The 15,019-nt window shown below is 34.1% G+C and overlaps 1 protein-coding gene across 1 annotated transcript in view; it reads left to right on the forward strand.

Annotated features, from left to right (window-relative positions):
• LOC140166022 (deoxyhypusine synthase-like) overlaps positions 1 to 15,019 on the forward strand; it is a 51,372-nt gene that overhangs the window by 26,674 nt on the left and 9,679 nt on the right. Inside the window, exon 5 of the mRNA XM_072189395.1 lies at positions 14,244 to 14,330. Within this exon, the coding sequence (XP_072045496.1) occupies positions 14,244 to 14,330 (87 nt within the window). The remainder of the gene's footprint in view (positions 1 to 14,243; positions 14,331 to 15,019) is intronic.

A 15,019-nucleotide genomic window follows, 5' to 3' on the forward strand; every position in this document is an offset into this window, starting at 1 on the left:
ACTATTTGTATCAACATAACAGCAGCATCTATGTTGGAAATCTGGGAAGGGAGCATGATTTCATCCTCAAGTGATGTTGAACGGTTCGATCCCGCTTATATACATGCTGCGGAGAACTTCAGGTTCCACCGGTGTGAAAATGTGTGCATCGTTGATGAGATATACCACATTCAGTATTACAACAGTTCCTACGTGGCGCTACAAGAGTTCAACCCATCTCTCAAGATAACATTAAAAGGTGATCCATACTTTACGTATAGGATAATGGCCAAGGATTAGAGCGTGAGTGGGTAAGAATGGCTGAGCAGCGGAGCGCGGCCATTCTTACCACTCACGCTCTAATCCGCTGCCATTAACCGACTTTAATACACACCTATGACGTCGCTATTGTTTTACCGCTCCATTATTTTTCACGAATGGAGTGTTATTGAAATAGGTTGCTCTTTACAAATTGATCAATTACTCATTGATGCCGGACAATACACAATATAATGATCGTACTAAATTTTAGGTGCGAGTGCAAAAATAGTCCGACTCAGCTTTATGTAAAATTTCTATAGAAATACCCATCATATCACGATCCAGGTGTTTAGTTCAAATCATCCGTAACCACCTTCTTGAATTATAAAGATTTAAAATGTTTGTTACACAAATTGAATAAACGTAGATTCGTAAAATCATTAAAGTGATTAGACCATCAATAGTTCTTTATGCCCACTTCTAATGTATTAACTGTTGAAGTAGTTGCGTCATGTTGCGTTTAGGTCTCTATTTTGCATAATAAGGAAAATTGGCAAAAAGGTTATATAGCATGTATAGGCTCATATGAAATGGTCATTACAGTTGTCAACCTCAAGAAAACTACACCTATCGCTATACCTGAGCAATGATACTCTTCTCTGTGAATCGAGTTTACGATTTTGGAACAACCATGCAATTATGGACACTATTGTTTATCTTGGATAATTTTGTGATGGAATCATTCCGAGGATATATATCGTTGATTCGCAGCAGAAGGACCAAAATCAGGTACGAAAAGGTACGAAAATTTTAAATGTACTACAACACATTTTACCTAGGCCTATTATTGTCCTTGAACTTTGTCAGCAAAAAACAAAACAAACTTCGCGCCTTTCTCTTGACGCCGAAATAAAAGCCACCTCAACTTCCAGTCCCCTTCCGAAATCAAATGGAGCGTCCCTAACATTGTAATATTTAATTACCGTAATATGGGGGTAACTTCTGTTTAAGCGGGGTAACTTTGGTCGTTCAAATATATTTTTTAAATCGTCATATTTCCGTACAGCAATATTGTTTTTAGTCATATTTGGTCTCAATTTGTTAAGAAATATATTTGGAAGAAGTCGCTCATGTCCAATTTATTTGAAAGTTACGAAAATATTGGCATTTTTGACCAAAATGAGCATTTTTTACATTTTTTCAGACAAAATAAAAATCGATATTTGTGAGCAAGGATGCGTGCTTGCTTAATTTTGCATGGGGATAAATGTCACAAAAAACAAAACCTTGCCCATATACAGCGAAGATCAATTTTTTTTCATTTTCTTTTCTTCATGGAATGTAATACTCTGACCAAAGTTGCCCCAAATGCGGGGTAACTTTGGTCAGGCTATTTTCAACCCCTAGGGCACCCTTTCAAAATTATTCAAAAATCTTTTTCAACTTCAAGGTGTAGAAGGGAACCCTAACGTCATAAAAAGAGATAATTAGAAATATATTTGGTTTTGTTTGGAAGCAGTGGTTTAAAAACTCTGAAAAGTGCCCAAAGTTACCCGTTTTACGGTATCGGATAGGCCTACTGATCGATGTAAGTAAATATTCAAGCATGCCAAAATACCATCAGATGAAACATCAGATATACTAATGACAATGAAAATAGACCTACTGTGGCTTTTATCATTATTAAACATGCCCAAGAGAACGATTTGAAAATAAACAGATTCATAGGCCTAAATACATTGATACAGAATGTGTATTATGTATATGTAGCAATGTTGCCCAAAATATGACAAATTATATGTAGGGCCTAAGCCACTGAAAACGATAAAAATATAAAGAAGGAAAAAATGTTATAAAAACAGTAAGCGTAGAAAGAAAGGTCCAAATAAATAAAAGTAAAGGCCTCACGAAGTAAAGCCTAAGTGAGGGTAAAACACATCTTGCATAATAAGTACAACGTGCTTAGCCAACAATTTAACCTGCCCGTTTGATCTTGACTTGCTTTTCACAGATTGCATTGTAAGGGCTCGGATAGCGGCGCTTTTTACGTATTTTGTTTGTGGCACCTAAGAGCAAATCAGACACATCCTTCTGATATCAAATAATTTAGATTTTTATTAAATTAGCGATACAATACACATTTTAAGGCAAATTATTAAAAATTGATATTTTTGAAATTTAACAGTCCTCAAAGTAAATTGTATAAATCTAACGATATGCAGTAAATAGTAGGAAGTTGGGTTGAACAGCCGTCAATCATATGAAAATTGTGACCTTCATTATTAAAGATATAGATTTTTTCCTCAAAACACTAAAAATGTAGGTCTTTTTGGAAACAAATGTTTAAGTTCTATATGAAAGGTCAAATTTTCAATTGAGTCGGCTTTTCATCCCAGCTACATAGGCCTATAGTTTAATTACATATCATTAGATTTATAAAGTTTACTCGAGGACTGTTACATTTGGAAAAATATAAAAATATGAAATTTTAATAATTTGTATTATATCGCTAATTTCACAAAATCAAAATTATTATTATTATTAGATATAGGGACAATCCTCGTATTCAGCATGCAATTCGATATGTCTGATGTGCTCTCAGGTCCCATGACAATACTGTGCAAATGTTGCTATCCGCTTCCTCAATTTATTGTATTAAAGGAAGTGTCCGGTAATCACAACATTAAGCCTTATATGTTAAAAAAATAATTATCAAGCACGAATCACATGGTTTTATTTCAAACAAACTCATATTAATCATAAAAGCGAATAAAACAGCTATCTCTCAACACGCGATATTCAAAATTCCAGCGCCCGAAATTGTCTAGAGCAGTAGCGTCCACATAGTTCAATGAAGCCTGTCGACAAATGAGCACAACTAACCATGACGTCACTGTCTAGAACATTTCGCCGGAATTTTGAATATCGCGTTGAGAGACGGCTGTTTTATTAGTTTTATGGTTAATATGAGTTTGATTGAAATAAAACCATGTGATTCGTGCTTGATAATTATTTTTCTAACATATAAGACCTAATGTTGTGATTGCCGGACACTTCCTTTAATGAAAATCATTTTCTTCTTGTTTTTCGTATCATTGTTTTGCATGAATGAAGTGATGATAACAATACCGCACTTTTCGCAAATACTTGCTTTTCAAAAGTGCAATTGATATTAACACTACATTCGTAAATGCCAGTACTTTTTCCCTGAAAAGTATTTGCTTTTCAGAGAAAAGAGAAAGGCATTTACTGAATGGCGTGTTATTAGTGATCATCGCTCCATTAGTGGAAAATAATGGAGCGATAAAACAATAAGCGCACGTCATAGGTGTGTATTAAGGTAAATGAACTTCCTGGATTTGATCTTGGTCTTCCAGATGATATCGTTGTTGCTAAATTCCCAAATTGTCCGGTTGGCTGCTTCTGTACCCTACGCTTCCAGTTGTTTCTTATTGACTGTCCCGGTGTACGGTAGGCAGCTCCAGATTTAATTCTCGCAAACTCAACTGCAATAGATCTCTCCGACAAGCAACTAACTCACATAGAACCCAAGAGTTTCTTCAATCTTTCCAATTCAGAGTTCATCATGTTATTGCTTAGCCAAAACAAGTTAAGTACTATTGGACCAAGTATTTTCAAAGGTTTAAAAAATGTTCATACTTTGGACTTGTCATTTAACCTTATCTCGAGTATAGAAGCCGACTCATTCTCACATTTCTATGAATTACAGCAGTTATTGTTAAATGTAAATAAGTTAACTTATGTTTCACATAGTTGGTTTAACAGTTTTGTGAGTGTACAAGTACTGTATTTAGGCGGAAATACTATTGGGGAGGTAGAACCAGATATATTTTCAGACATGCGAAGCCTAAAAGTCTTGTCTTTATCTTATTGTTATCTATCCCAAATGAACAACCTTAATAATAATCTGCTTTTGTTGGATCTTTCATCCAATATTTACCCATATTTTCCCAAGGACGTGCCACAGAATATAACCCATTTATCGTTTGATAACAATGAGCTGTCATTTCTAAATCAATCAATGTTTGATGACCAGTCCACATTGATATCACTAGTCCTATCACGAAATAATATCTCTTTTATACCAAAAGACTTGTTCAGTGACTTTCATAGTTTAAAACGCTTATACTTGGACTCTAATACATTGAATCAAATACAAAGTGACCTTTTCAGTGGAATGACAAAGTTACAGATATTAAAGCCTTAATGTACGATCTTTTTAAATTTTTAGATTTTTCTTTTTTCTTCTAAAATGATAATATGCAATCATTATGAAAGTTTCCAATACATTTGGACGCGAAAAACATTGGGAATTTGCAAAGAAACAACATCATAAACTTCACCTCTATCACTCGAAACATATCGCACTATTTGGATCAGGACAGCGAAAAGCGGCCTCAGAGTTAGTCTCCTCACGGCCAGTTTTGTTACGCTCCCTCCACATGTGGAGGGAGCGTAAGCAAGCTAGATTTGTACGCGACTACGGTTTGCGATCGTTGCCGACATAAAGTCATAATCTAAAAAATTATGACTTTATGTCGGACCAACAGAATCGTCCCGTTTTACTACAAATAGGGACGAATTTGACAGTTTGCTCATAGATTTAAGTTATAACATGTGTAAGTATTACAAATATGCCAAAAATCGGTTTTGAAAAAATAAAGGTAAATTCTGAAAAAAGATCGTACATTATGACTTTAAATCTCAGTAACAATAGCATTGAATCATTACAAGGCAGTGTATTCAGAGATCTTCTTAACTTGCAAGAGCTTTGGCTGAATGGAAATGACCTCGAACTGATCCAAATTGATGTTTTTAATAAAACAACAAAGGTTGAGGTTTTAAATCTGAGTAATAATAGTATTGAATCATTACCATCAGGTGTATTTAGAGATCTTCATCAATTACAAGAACTTTCTCTTAATAACAACAAACTAAAAGTGATTCAAGAGGACCTTTTTAATGGGTTAACAAATTTAGAGCAATTAGATCTGAGTACCAATCACATTGAAACAGTACAAGCTGGTGTATTTAAAGATCTCCAACAATTGCAGCAGCTTCGGCTGTTTGAAAACAAACTGAAGGGAATTCCGGTGGAGCTTTTCAATGGATTGATGAAGTTAGAAATATTACTTCTTGAGAGCAATGACATTGAGTCATTACAATCAGGTGTATTCAGAGACCTTCATCAGTTGCAAGAACTTTCATTGTCTAACAACATGCTTAAGGCAATACAAACTAACCTTTTCAATGGGTTGTCCAAGTTAAAGAAATTATATTTGGGTAGTAATACCATAAAGTCACTCCCATCAGGTGTATTCAGAGACCTCTATGTAATACAAAAACTTATGCTTAATGACAACAAGCTAATGGTTATTCAAATTGACATTTTCAATGGGTTGACTAAGTTAGAAGTATTAAGTCTTGAGAGCAATGGTATTGTGTCATTACCAACAGGTGTATTCAGAGACCTCCACCTAATGCAAACACTTGACCTGTATGGCAACAGCATTGAGATAATTCAAATTGACCTTTTCAATGGGTTGACCAAGTTAGAGGACTTAACTCTGGGACACAATAACATTGAATCATTACAATCGGGTGAATTTAAAAGTCTCCAATTGACTAAGTTAAAGCAATTAGGTATGCAAAACAATAATATTGGATCATTACCATCTGATATATTTAAAGATCTTCATCAATTGCAATATCTTTGGCTGCCTGTAAACAAAATGGTGGTTATTGAAACTGATCTTTTTAATGGGTTGACAACGTTAGAAGAATTAAGGCTGAGGGATAATATGATTGAATCATTACAGTCTGGTGTATTCAGAGATCTTCGTCAATTACGAGTTCTTCTGTTGTCTGGCAACAAATTAAAACTGATTCCAGCGGACCTTTTTAATGGGTTGACAAAGTTAGAGATACTAGATGTGGATGACAATAATATTGAAGCACTAGACTCTACTGTATTCACAGACCTCCCAAACTTGAAAGAGATTGATCTCTCTAGCAATAGCTTGACTGAAATACCAGACGATATTTTCTACCAATTTAATGGAATGCCATTACAGTTTATAAATATTGAACAAAACAAAATGAGCACACTTCATCCGTATCAGTTTTCAAACGTAACAAACTTGGTAGTTCTGGTCCTTGATTATAATGAATTGAAGCAAATCGACAGCAAGTCACTTTCTGGTAATTTCACTAAACTGAAATATATAGGCCTTATAGGAAATGATCTAAGTAAAGTAACTAATAACTCGTTCACAGGTTTGATTCTGCAAAACAATAGTTACGTCCAAATAGACAATCCAGCCACATGCTGTTTTTTGCAACTACCAAATCAGACTCAGTGTGTTCCAACACATGAGAAATCACCATACTTAACATGCAAGCAGCTGCTTCCTTACAACTTTGGTTAAATTCTGTACATGGATTTTCGGCTTTAGTGCTTTGTTTGCAAACATCATAGTTTTTGTTTGGGGATGTGAAACTATCAAATCCAAACCAGCAAAAGAAAAAGAGGTTAAGCAAATTGTTTTCATCACCAATTTAGCTGTAGCAGATTTATTTATGGGTCTGTATTTGTTAGTTATTGCATCTGCTGATCAATACTATAATGAGTATTTTCCTTCATATGCTAAACAATGGAGAAGTAGTAAGTTTTGTAAATTTGCAGGATTTCTATCAGTCTTATCCAGTGAAGCATCGCTCCTTTTACTGACCCTCATAGCTGTAGATAGACTTTGGGCTTTTCGAAAGATATTTATAACACGTAAGTTGTTCGGCAACAGGACGCAAATATTGATGACATTTTTTGCATGGATTATTGCCATTGCATTAAGCACTGTAAATGTTTCCTTTAATGATGACAAATTGTATCAATTTTCTGATGTATGTATAGGGTTACCATTAACTAGACGTAAAATATATGAGGAAACCAACGAAACCGTTACAATATCATACACCTTTGACAGGAATGAAGATAATGTTTTGATACAAACATTTACAGAAACTGGCTCAAAACTATCAAACTTCTTCTCAATTGGACTTTTTCTTGGGCTCAACTCCCTGCTATGTTTGATAGTTGCAACATGTTACATACTGTTATTCATAAATATTTGTAAATCGGGATTTTCCTTGCTCAAAACGGATTTTAAAATGGCCATTAAAATGGGTGCTATTGCTTTGACTGACCTCATGTGCTGGCTTCCCATCGTTGTATTAGGTATTCTATCACAGACCGGGGTAAAAGAACTCCCCTGAATGGTTTCCATGGATTACAGCTTTTGCTTTACCAATCAATTCTGTACTCAATCCATTTTTATATGCTACTGTTGATCGTGTATCTAATTACGTTGTTGACCGGTTGCAAGCTCCAAGTTCTTACAATGAAATGGAGACAATGATGTAGTTTACAGTCTTAGAAAAAGTGTCCTCTTGGGAAACCCCTCACACTTGAACCCTCAACAAGGTTCCTAAAAATTTAAGAACCTTGTATATTTATTGTATATAAACTTACCTTAAATAGCAAGGTGGGGGTACAATGCTATCTTCAGAAGATAGCAAGGTATACATAATGTACATGTAGCTATAAAACTATTTTGAATAGATAGCAAGGTTTACATAATGTACATGTAGTTATAAAACTATCTTTAGTAGATAGCAAGACATGAGTATAAAACTATCTTCAGTAGATAGCAAAGTGTATTCATATAAGATTATCTTTATTAGATAGCAAGGTATGGAAATACAGCTCTATCTTCAGTAGATACCAAGGTTTAGAGCTGCTTGGATATAAAAAGTCTTCAGTAGATAGCAAGATATGGGATAAAACTATATTCAGTTAATAGCAAGGTATAGATGTAGAATTATAGCAAGGTGTGGGGTAAAACTATCTTCAGTTGATATAATTTGGTTCACCTCAAGTTCGGTAGTGACATTAATGCTCTTGCGCCGCAAGCATGCCGACAGACCACCAGTGTATGCATGTGTACACTCAGGGCGTTTAACTTAACACACGCGATTTGATACTGAGGCGAGCGTTAAACGCACAGCCGTCACTACCGAACTTGGGATGAACCAAATTATAGCAAGGTGTAGATATAAAGTTATCTTGAGTTGATAGCAAGGTGTGGGAATAAAACAGGGAATAAAACTATCTTGAGTTTCATATCATTGGTTGATCAACTTGAACAATGACTAATTATGATTTATTTAATATGTGTACAGAAATAAACAACCCTGATTTTGGATTGGGCAGAGATGTGCGGCTGGTATTCCAAAGACATACCTAAAAATATACCAAATTTGACGAAAAAAGATCCAAAAATATACTAACTATAGATTATTTCTGTTAAAATTATGGTAAATTTGCCCAATTCTGGAAAATGTGCTGAAAATTTTGCTAAAAGACAATGAAGAAATTGCACCTTTTCCCAATTTTTTGAGACAATTTTGAAAAAAAAAACACACTCAATCTCCAAACCAGTTTTTTGTACAATTTCAACCCAAAGTTATATGAAAAAAAAGCTTTAAAGGTCCGTAACCCGATCGACAGCATCATCCCCCCGATTTTTTTCATTGTTGATGAGGTTTTGGTATCACATAATATATACTATTTTCTCATTACTATCCTGAAATTTGGCGCTCCAAGTCGATGTATTTCGGAGAAATCATGAATCACAGCGGTTTTACAGGTTACCAGTTTGTAAACAATAAAATTTCTTGGATCATGGGAAGAGAAAAAAGCGAACTACGCTAAGTGTAGTCTCGCGGCCAGACTGTATGTGGCTATCACGAGGATCGGCGAGTGTCAGACCGACGCAAACTGGCTGTGTAGGAGACTACGCTAAGTGTTGAGGAGACGGTCCGCCGTATATAATTAAAACAATTCCTTGATTATATCAGTTGGTGAAATAGCTCAATTGGCTAGCGCCGTTCTTTTACCCGAGAGGTACCGGTTCAAAACCCGGTATCGGAAGGTTTTTTTCCTCTCCATTTTAACCCAAACTTTTTTATATTCATTTGAAATGTACATATTGCAAAGAAAAATATATTTTGTTTCCTTTTTTTTTCTGAAACGGTGCGAAAAAACAAAAAAAAAAAACAAACAAATATTTTCCGTTCAATACGGGCCGAACATTGCAGCATGTCAGCATTAGTCATCTGAACGGAATTGTTGTTGTTGCATGCCTACCCAGAATGCAATTCACGTATACAAGGTATTGGATTGCAAATTTGGCTATTTATTCACATTTACGCTGAAAATGCTCTCGTTTTTTCACAAAGCAGCATAAAGGGGAGATATTTGATATTATTATGTAATTTTAAAGACAATCCATATCCAAAACCAATAGGGTTACCCCCTTTAAAATGCACCCAAAAGCTGCCATACATCACTGTACCCCTTTTCATCAAGACCCCAGGTAATTGCCTCACATAATAAAGTCTTTACTTTTTTGAGTTCATAATATTGTTAACCCAAGTAAATAAAAGCAATAAATTTATTTGAGTTCCTGATATTGTTAACCCAAGTAAATAAATGCAATAAATTTAATATGAACAAAATTGTGGATGTATGATTCCTTTTATGTCTGATGTGTAGCTATGATTTAAAACTATACTGTATGGTCTTATAAATATGAAAGTGGTTAATTATTTTCAAACCTGATTGTTTGGCATATTTTTTGTTTTCAAACATTATGTCCCAACTAACACCTAAATGGAGTCAAGCCAAATTTGTTGTGTTAGGTCAACAGAGCAAATTTGACATAATGTTGTATTTTAGACGTTTAAAAGTTCCCCTTAGAACTCTATGTTTTATGGCCCAAATAACCAAATATAAGAGGTTTTTCTTCCAGGATCAAGCTTGGGAAAAATGGTTAACCTTAATTTAGTCAGGACCAAGACTCACTTTAGTAACAGGACTCACTTTTTGTTAGTAACAGTCAGTAATGGTCTAATATCCAATGGCGCCCAGAGTTCAATAGCATGCATTCAACAGTAATAGTTCAAATTCTGACCTCAAAATACAGAGTACTCCATTTGCGCAAAGTCAATTAAAATCAAACCAACATGAAATAAATATTTGACCACTTTCTTATAGTAATCGACAGTCTTTGTCTTCCACATGGGTACCAGGATGTGGTCACCATGCATCTGTATGCAGATATCAGCTCTCCTCAAATTGGCTATCACACCATATTTTATGAGAGGTCTGTCCTGCCTGGGGATGTCAACTTGTGCAATTATGTGTCTCTGGAGTTCATCAAGGTTTGCAGGAGGACTTGTGAAAACCTTTGATTTCAGATAGCCCACTTAAGAAATCCAGAGGTGGACCCCTAGTGGCCCTAGCAGAAATTCTATACAGCAAGAAGTGTATCAAAAGTGTATCAAAGTGTATTAAAACTGTATCAAGCGGCAATTTGATACAGTTTTGATATCTAAAGGGTGTGTTGAAAATGTATCAACTGAAAATATAGGGTATCAAAACTGTATCAAATACCACCTAACTGTATCAAAAATGTATCAAAAGTGTATTGAATTTGAACTTAGTTAATTTTGGCCATGCTTGTGGTGTATCAAAAGTGTATCAAATTGGACTTTGCAGTTTTTTAGTGTATGTAAAGTGTATCAAAATGAACTTGGTTCATTTTTGGTGCTAGATGTATATCAAAAGTGTATCAAATTGGACTTAGACAAATTCTGGCTGCATACAGTGTATCAAAAGTGTATTAAATTGGACTTTGCCTGTTTTTTAGTGTATGTAAAGTGTATCAAATTGAACTTAGTTAATTTTTGGTGGCTAGAGGTATATCAAAAGTGTATCAAATTGGACTTAGTCAAATTCTGGCTGCCTACAGTGTACCAAAAGCGTATTAAATTGGACTTAGTTTATTTTGGGTGGCTAGAGGTATATCAAAAGTGTATCAAATTGGGCTTTCATAAACTGACCTTTTGTAGTGTATCAAAACTGTATCAATAACTGATCACATGTCTAGATAATGACTCATCATTTTCAAATTTGCCCATGTGGCATGCATGCAGTTAACACCAAGATTTGCATTTGGAAATGTACTGTATTTTAGAGCAAATTATGGTGTTTTATTTATCATGATGAAGATACAAACATGCTTGTAGACTGCACATTAGGTTACAATGTAGTTGTAATCAGGGACTGTGATTAAAGAGGATATTTTATTGACTTTGTTCTGATAAGGTAAGCTTACTATATATTATATATAGGGCCTCTATGTATATATTATTATGCATGAATATAGCACATGCCTGTATAGTAAAAAACCCTGCTGAATCTTTTTGTTGTAGCCTTTTTGTCTCTTTATTGAGGGTAACAACTTCAGTGACAAGCACTGCTTTCCAAGCAGGCCCTCTGATGTACACCAGGCACAAAAAGAAACTCGTCAGTTATATTCATCCTTGCTGTTCAATAACTTGACAATTTTGGATTATTCTGACATATACATTTTGTTAATTGGACTTTTGTTTCTCATTTGACACCCTGTTCGTGAACATTGAGCAAGAATTGACCAAGATATGCGCTTCCAAACTCTCAAACCCCAAAATGAAAAGTTGCAGTATTAACGATTCAATTGTGCCTGTTACACTGTGCTTTATTGATTGGCCTGTGTTGCTTGTGTGCAATACAACGATGCGTTCCCATTGAAAATCCATGAAAATGCAACTTTTGATTTTGGGGTTTGAGGCTTTGGAGGCTCATATCTTGGTCAATTCTTGTTCGTTTTTCACGAACAGGGTGTCAAATGAGAAAGTAAAGTCTAATTAACAAAATGTATATTTCAGAATAATCCAAAATTATCAAGTTATTGAACAGCAAGGATGAATATAACTGACGCAGTTCTTTTTGTGCCTGGTGTATGTATGTTCCATTTTGGTTGGGTTTTGCTTCTTTTTTGCAATACTTTCTCACACATTTCAGGTCCTATTGCGCTGTAATTTTGAACGTTGATAGGGGAAAGTGCATTGAGCTGCTCCGTGATGGGGGAAAGTGCTAGAGGTCAGCATTGGCAGTAGAGGGCAGTGTTGAATTTGAGCTTGATTAGACTAATTTCAAAATTTGACCTTTGACCCCTTCACTTTAAGCTTTGGGGTCATTAATGTTTGCAAATATGTTTAGATCAACTTTGTTTAGATCATGTAAGGATAATTCTTGTTGAATTTGAGCTTGATTGGACCAATTTTGAAATTTGAAAAACTGTATCAAAAGTGTATAAAAAACTGTATCAAAAGTGTATAAAAAACTATCAAAAGTGTATAAAAAAACTGTATCAAAAGTGAATAAAAAAACTATCAAAAGTGTATCAAAAAACTGTATCAAAAGTGTATCAGAAAACTATATCAAAAGTGTATCAAACGGCATGTATCAAAAATAGGGTGGTCCCGCTGGCCAGCATTAGAATTGGAACGCTGATTTGATACAGTGACATATTTGATACACTTTTGATATAATTATGTATAAAATGTGTATGAAATGAAAGGATAAGAATTTCAACGCTAATTTGATACAGTTTAAATTGGAACGCTGATTTGATACAGTGGCATATTTGATACACTTTTGATATAAATTATGTATGAAATGTGTATAAAATGAAAGGATAACAATTTGAATGCTAATTTGATACAATTTAAATTGGAACCCTGATTTGATAGTTACATATTTCATACAACTTTTGATATAATTATGTATGAAATGTGTATGAAATGAAAGGATAAAAATTTGAACGCTAATTTGATACCGTTTAAATTGGAACGCCGATTTGATACAGTTACATATTCCATACACTTTTGATATAATTATGTATGAAATGAAAGGATAAAAATTTCAATGCTAATTTGATACAGTTTAAATTGGAACCCTGATTTGATACAGTTACATATTTCATACACTTTTGATATAATGTATGAAATGTGTATGAAATGAAAGGATAAAAATTTCAAATCTAATTTGATACAGTTTAAATTGGAACCCTGATTTGATACAGTTACATATTTCATACACTTTTGATATAAATTATGTATGAAATGTGTATAAAATGAAAGGATAAAAATTTCAACGCTAATTTGATACAGTTTAAATTGGAACCCTGATTTGATACAGTTACATATTTCATACACTTTTGATATAAATTATGTATGAAATGTGTATGAAATGAAAGGATAAAATTTCAAATCTAATTTGATACAGTTTAAATTGGAACCCTGATTTGATACAGTTACATATTTCATACACTTTTGATATAATTATGTATGAAATATGTATGAAATGAAAGGATAAAAATGTCAATGCTAATTTGATAGTTTAAATTGGAGCGCTGATTTGATACAGTAACATATTCGATACACTTTTGATATAAATTATGTATGAAATGTGTATGAAATGAAAGGATAAAAATTTCAATGCTAATTTTATACAGTTTAAATTGGAACCCTGATTTGATACAGTTACAAACTTACATATTTGATACACTTTTGATATAATTATGTGTCAAATATGTATGAAATGAAATGATACATTTCATTTGATACTTTTTTGATACATTATCTTGGGCATTTGATACACTTTTGATATGTATAAAATGTGTATGCAATGTTAATTTGATACAGTTTTGATACTTAAAAGTATATGAAATGAGGGTTCCAATTCAAATACTTTTTATTTCATACATTTTTCATATGTATCAAAAGTGGTGTATCAAAAGTATATCAAATTTCAGCCAGGGGGGAGTCTTGATACCAGCGATAATCTCTCTTTTTTCAGATCGAGCATGGGTACCCGGCCAGAATCCAAGTACCCCCCAGGATGGCGACAGGCTATGGTTCAGGACAAAATGTGTGGATCGTAGCTGGTATATAGCTAGCAATTATTTCTTTGTGAAATCCTGATGAAGTGACAGAACTTGAAATAATGCTAATGCCATGATAACTTTAATTTACAGGGTGTGAACTGGACACCTTCCAAAATGATAGCCAGACTAGGCAAAGAAATTGGAAACCCGGACTCTGTTTACTACTGGGCATATAAGGTAAGCAACATTCTTATACGCTATAATAATCTTGGCAAACTGATTGGCTTACTGTAAAACACTTTAATTTGGCAAATTGGCAAGAAGTCATCTTTTTGTGGCAATTTAATTTCATGAATTTGCCTCCTCTTGCTATGTAAAACCATTATAAATGAACTATTTAGCGGCAATTTAATTTACTGATTGAAGGCGCTAGTGAAATTAGCGAAATTAAATTGCTAGCGAAATTTAAGTTGTTTTACAGTATCCTCATACTTAACTTGCAATAGATATGCATGATTGAGATATGGGCAAACATAAAGGAGCAAAAACTATTAAAAAGACATAAGAAATTGATATTATATAAATGTCATGTCATAACTTTGCAACCTAGTATGCCAGGGACTTCTAAAGGAATTTCAACATCAAGAGTACAGAGGTACAGAGCAAGTTAGTAATGGTAGTAACTCAATTTTCAAAATTTCCGACTTTGGCCTGAGTGGATCAGATTGTGTAACATTTGTGCAGACAGTTTGCAAGGTTTCTTGGCTCTATTCACCGATCAAACATTAAATTGATATTCTACCCGCAAAGTGCATGTTGCGTGTGTAAGTATGTCAAATGCATGCCTTAATTGCCTTGTACGCTTTGCAAAAACCTTCTGTTGCAGTGCTAGAAAAGCGTGAGAAACTAAAATGCACTTTTTGCGC

The sequence above is a fragment of the Amphiura filiformis genome, chromosome 12, assembly GCF_039555335.1.
Source record: "Amphiura filiformis chromosome 12, Afil_fr2py, whole genome shotgun sequence".
NCBI classification, from domain to species: domain Eukaryota; kingdom Metazoa; phylum Echinodermata; class Ophiuroidea; order Amphilepidida; family Amphiuridae; genus Amphiura; species Amphiura filiformis.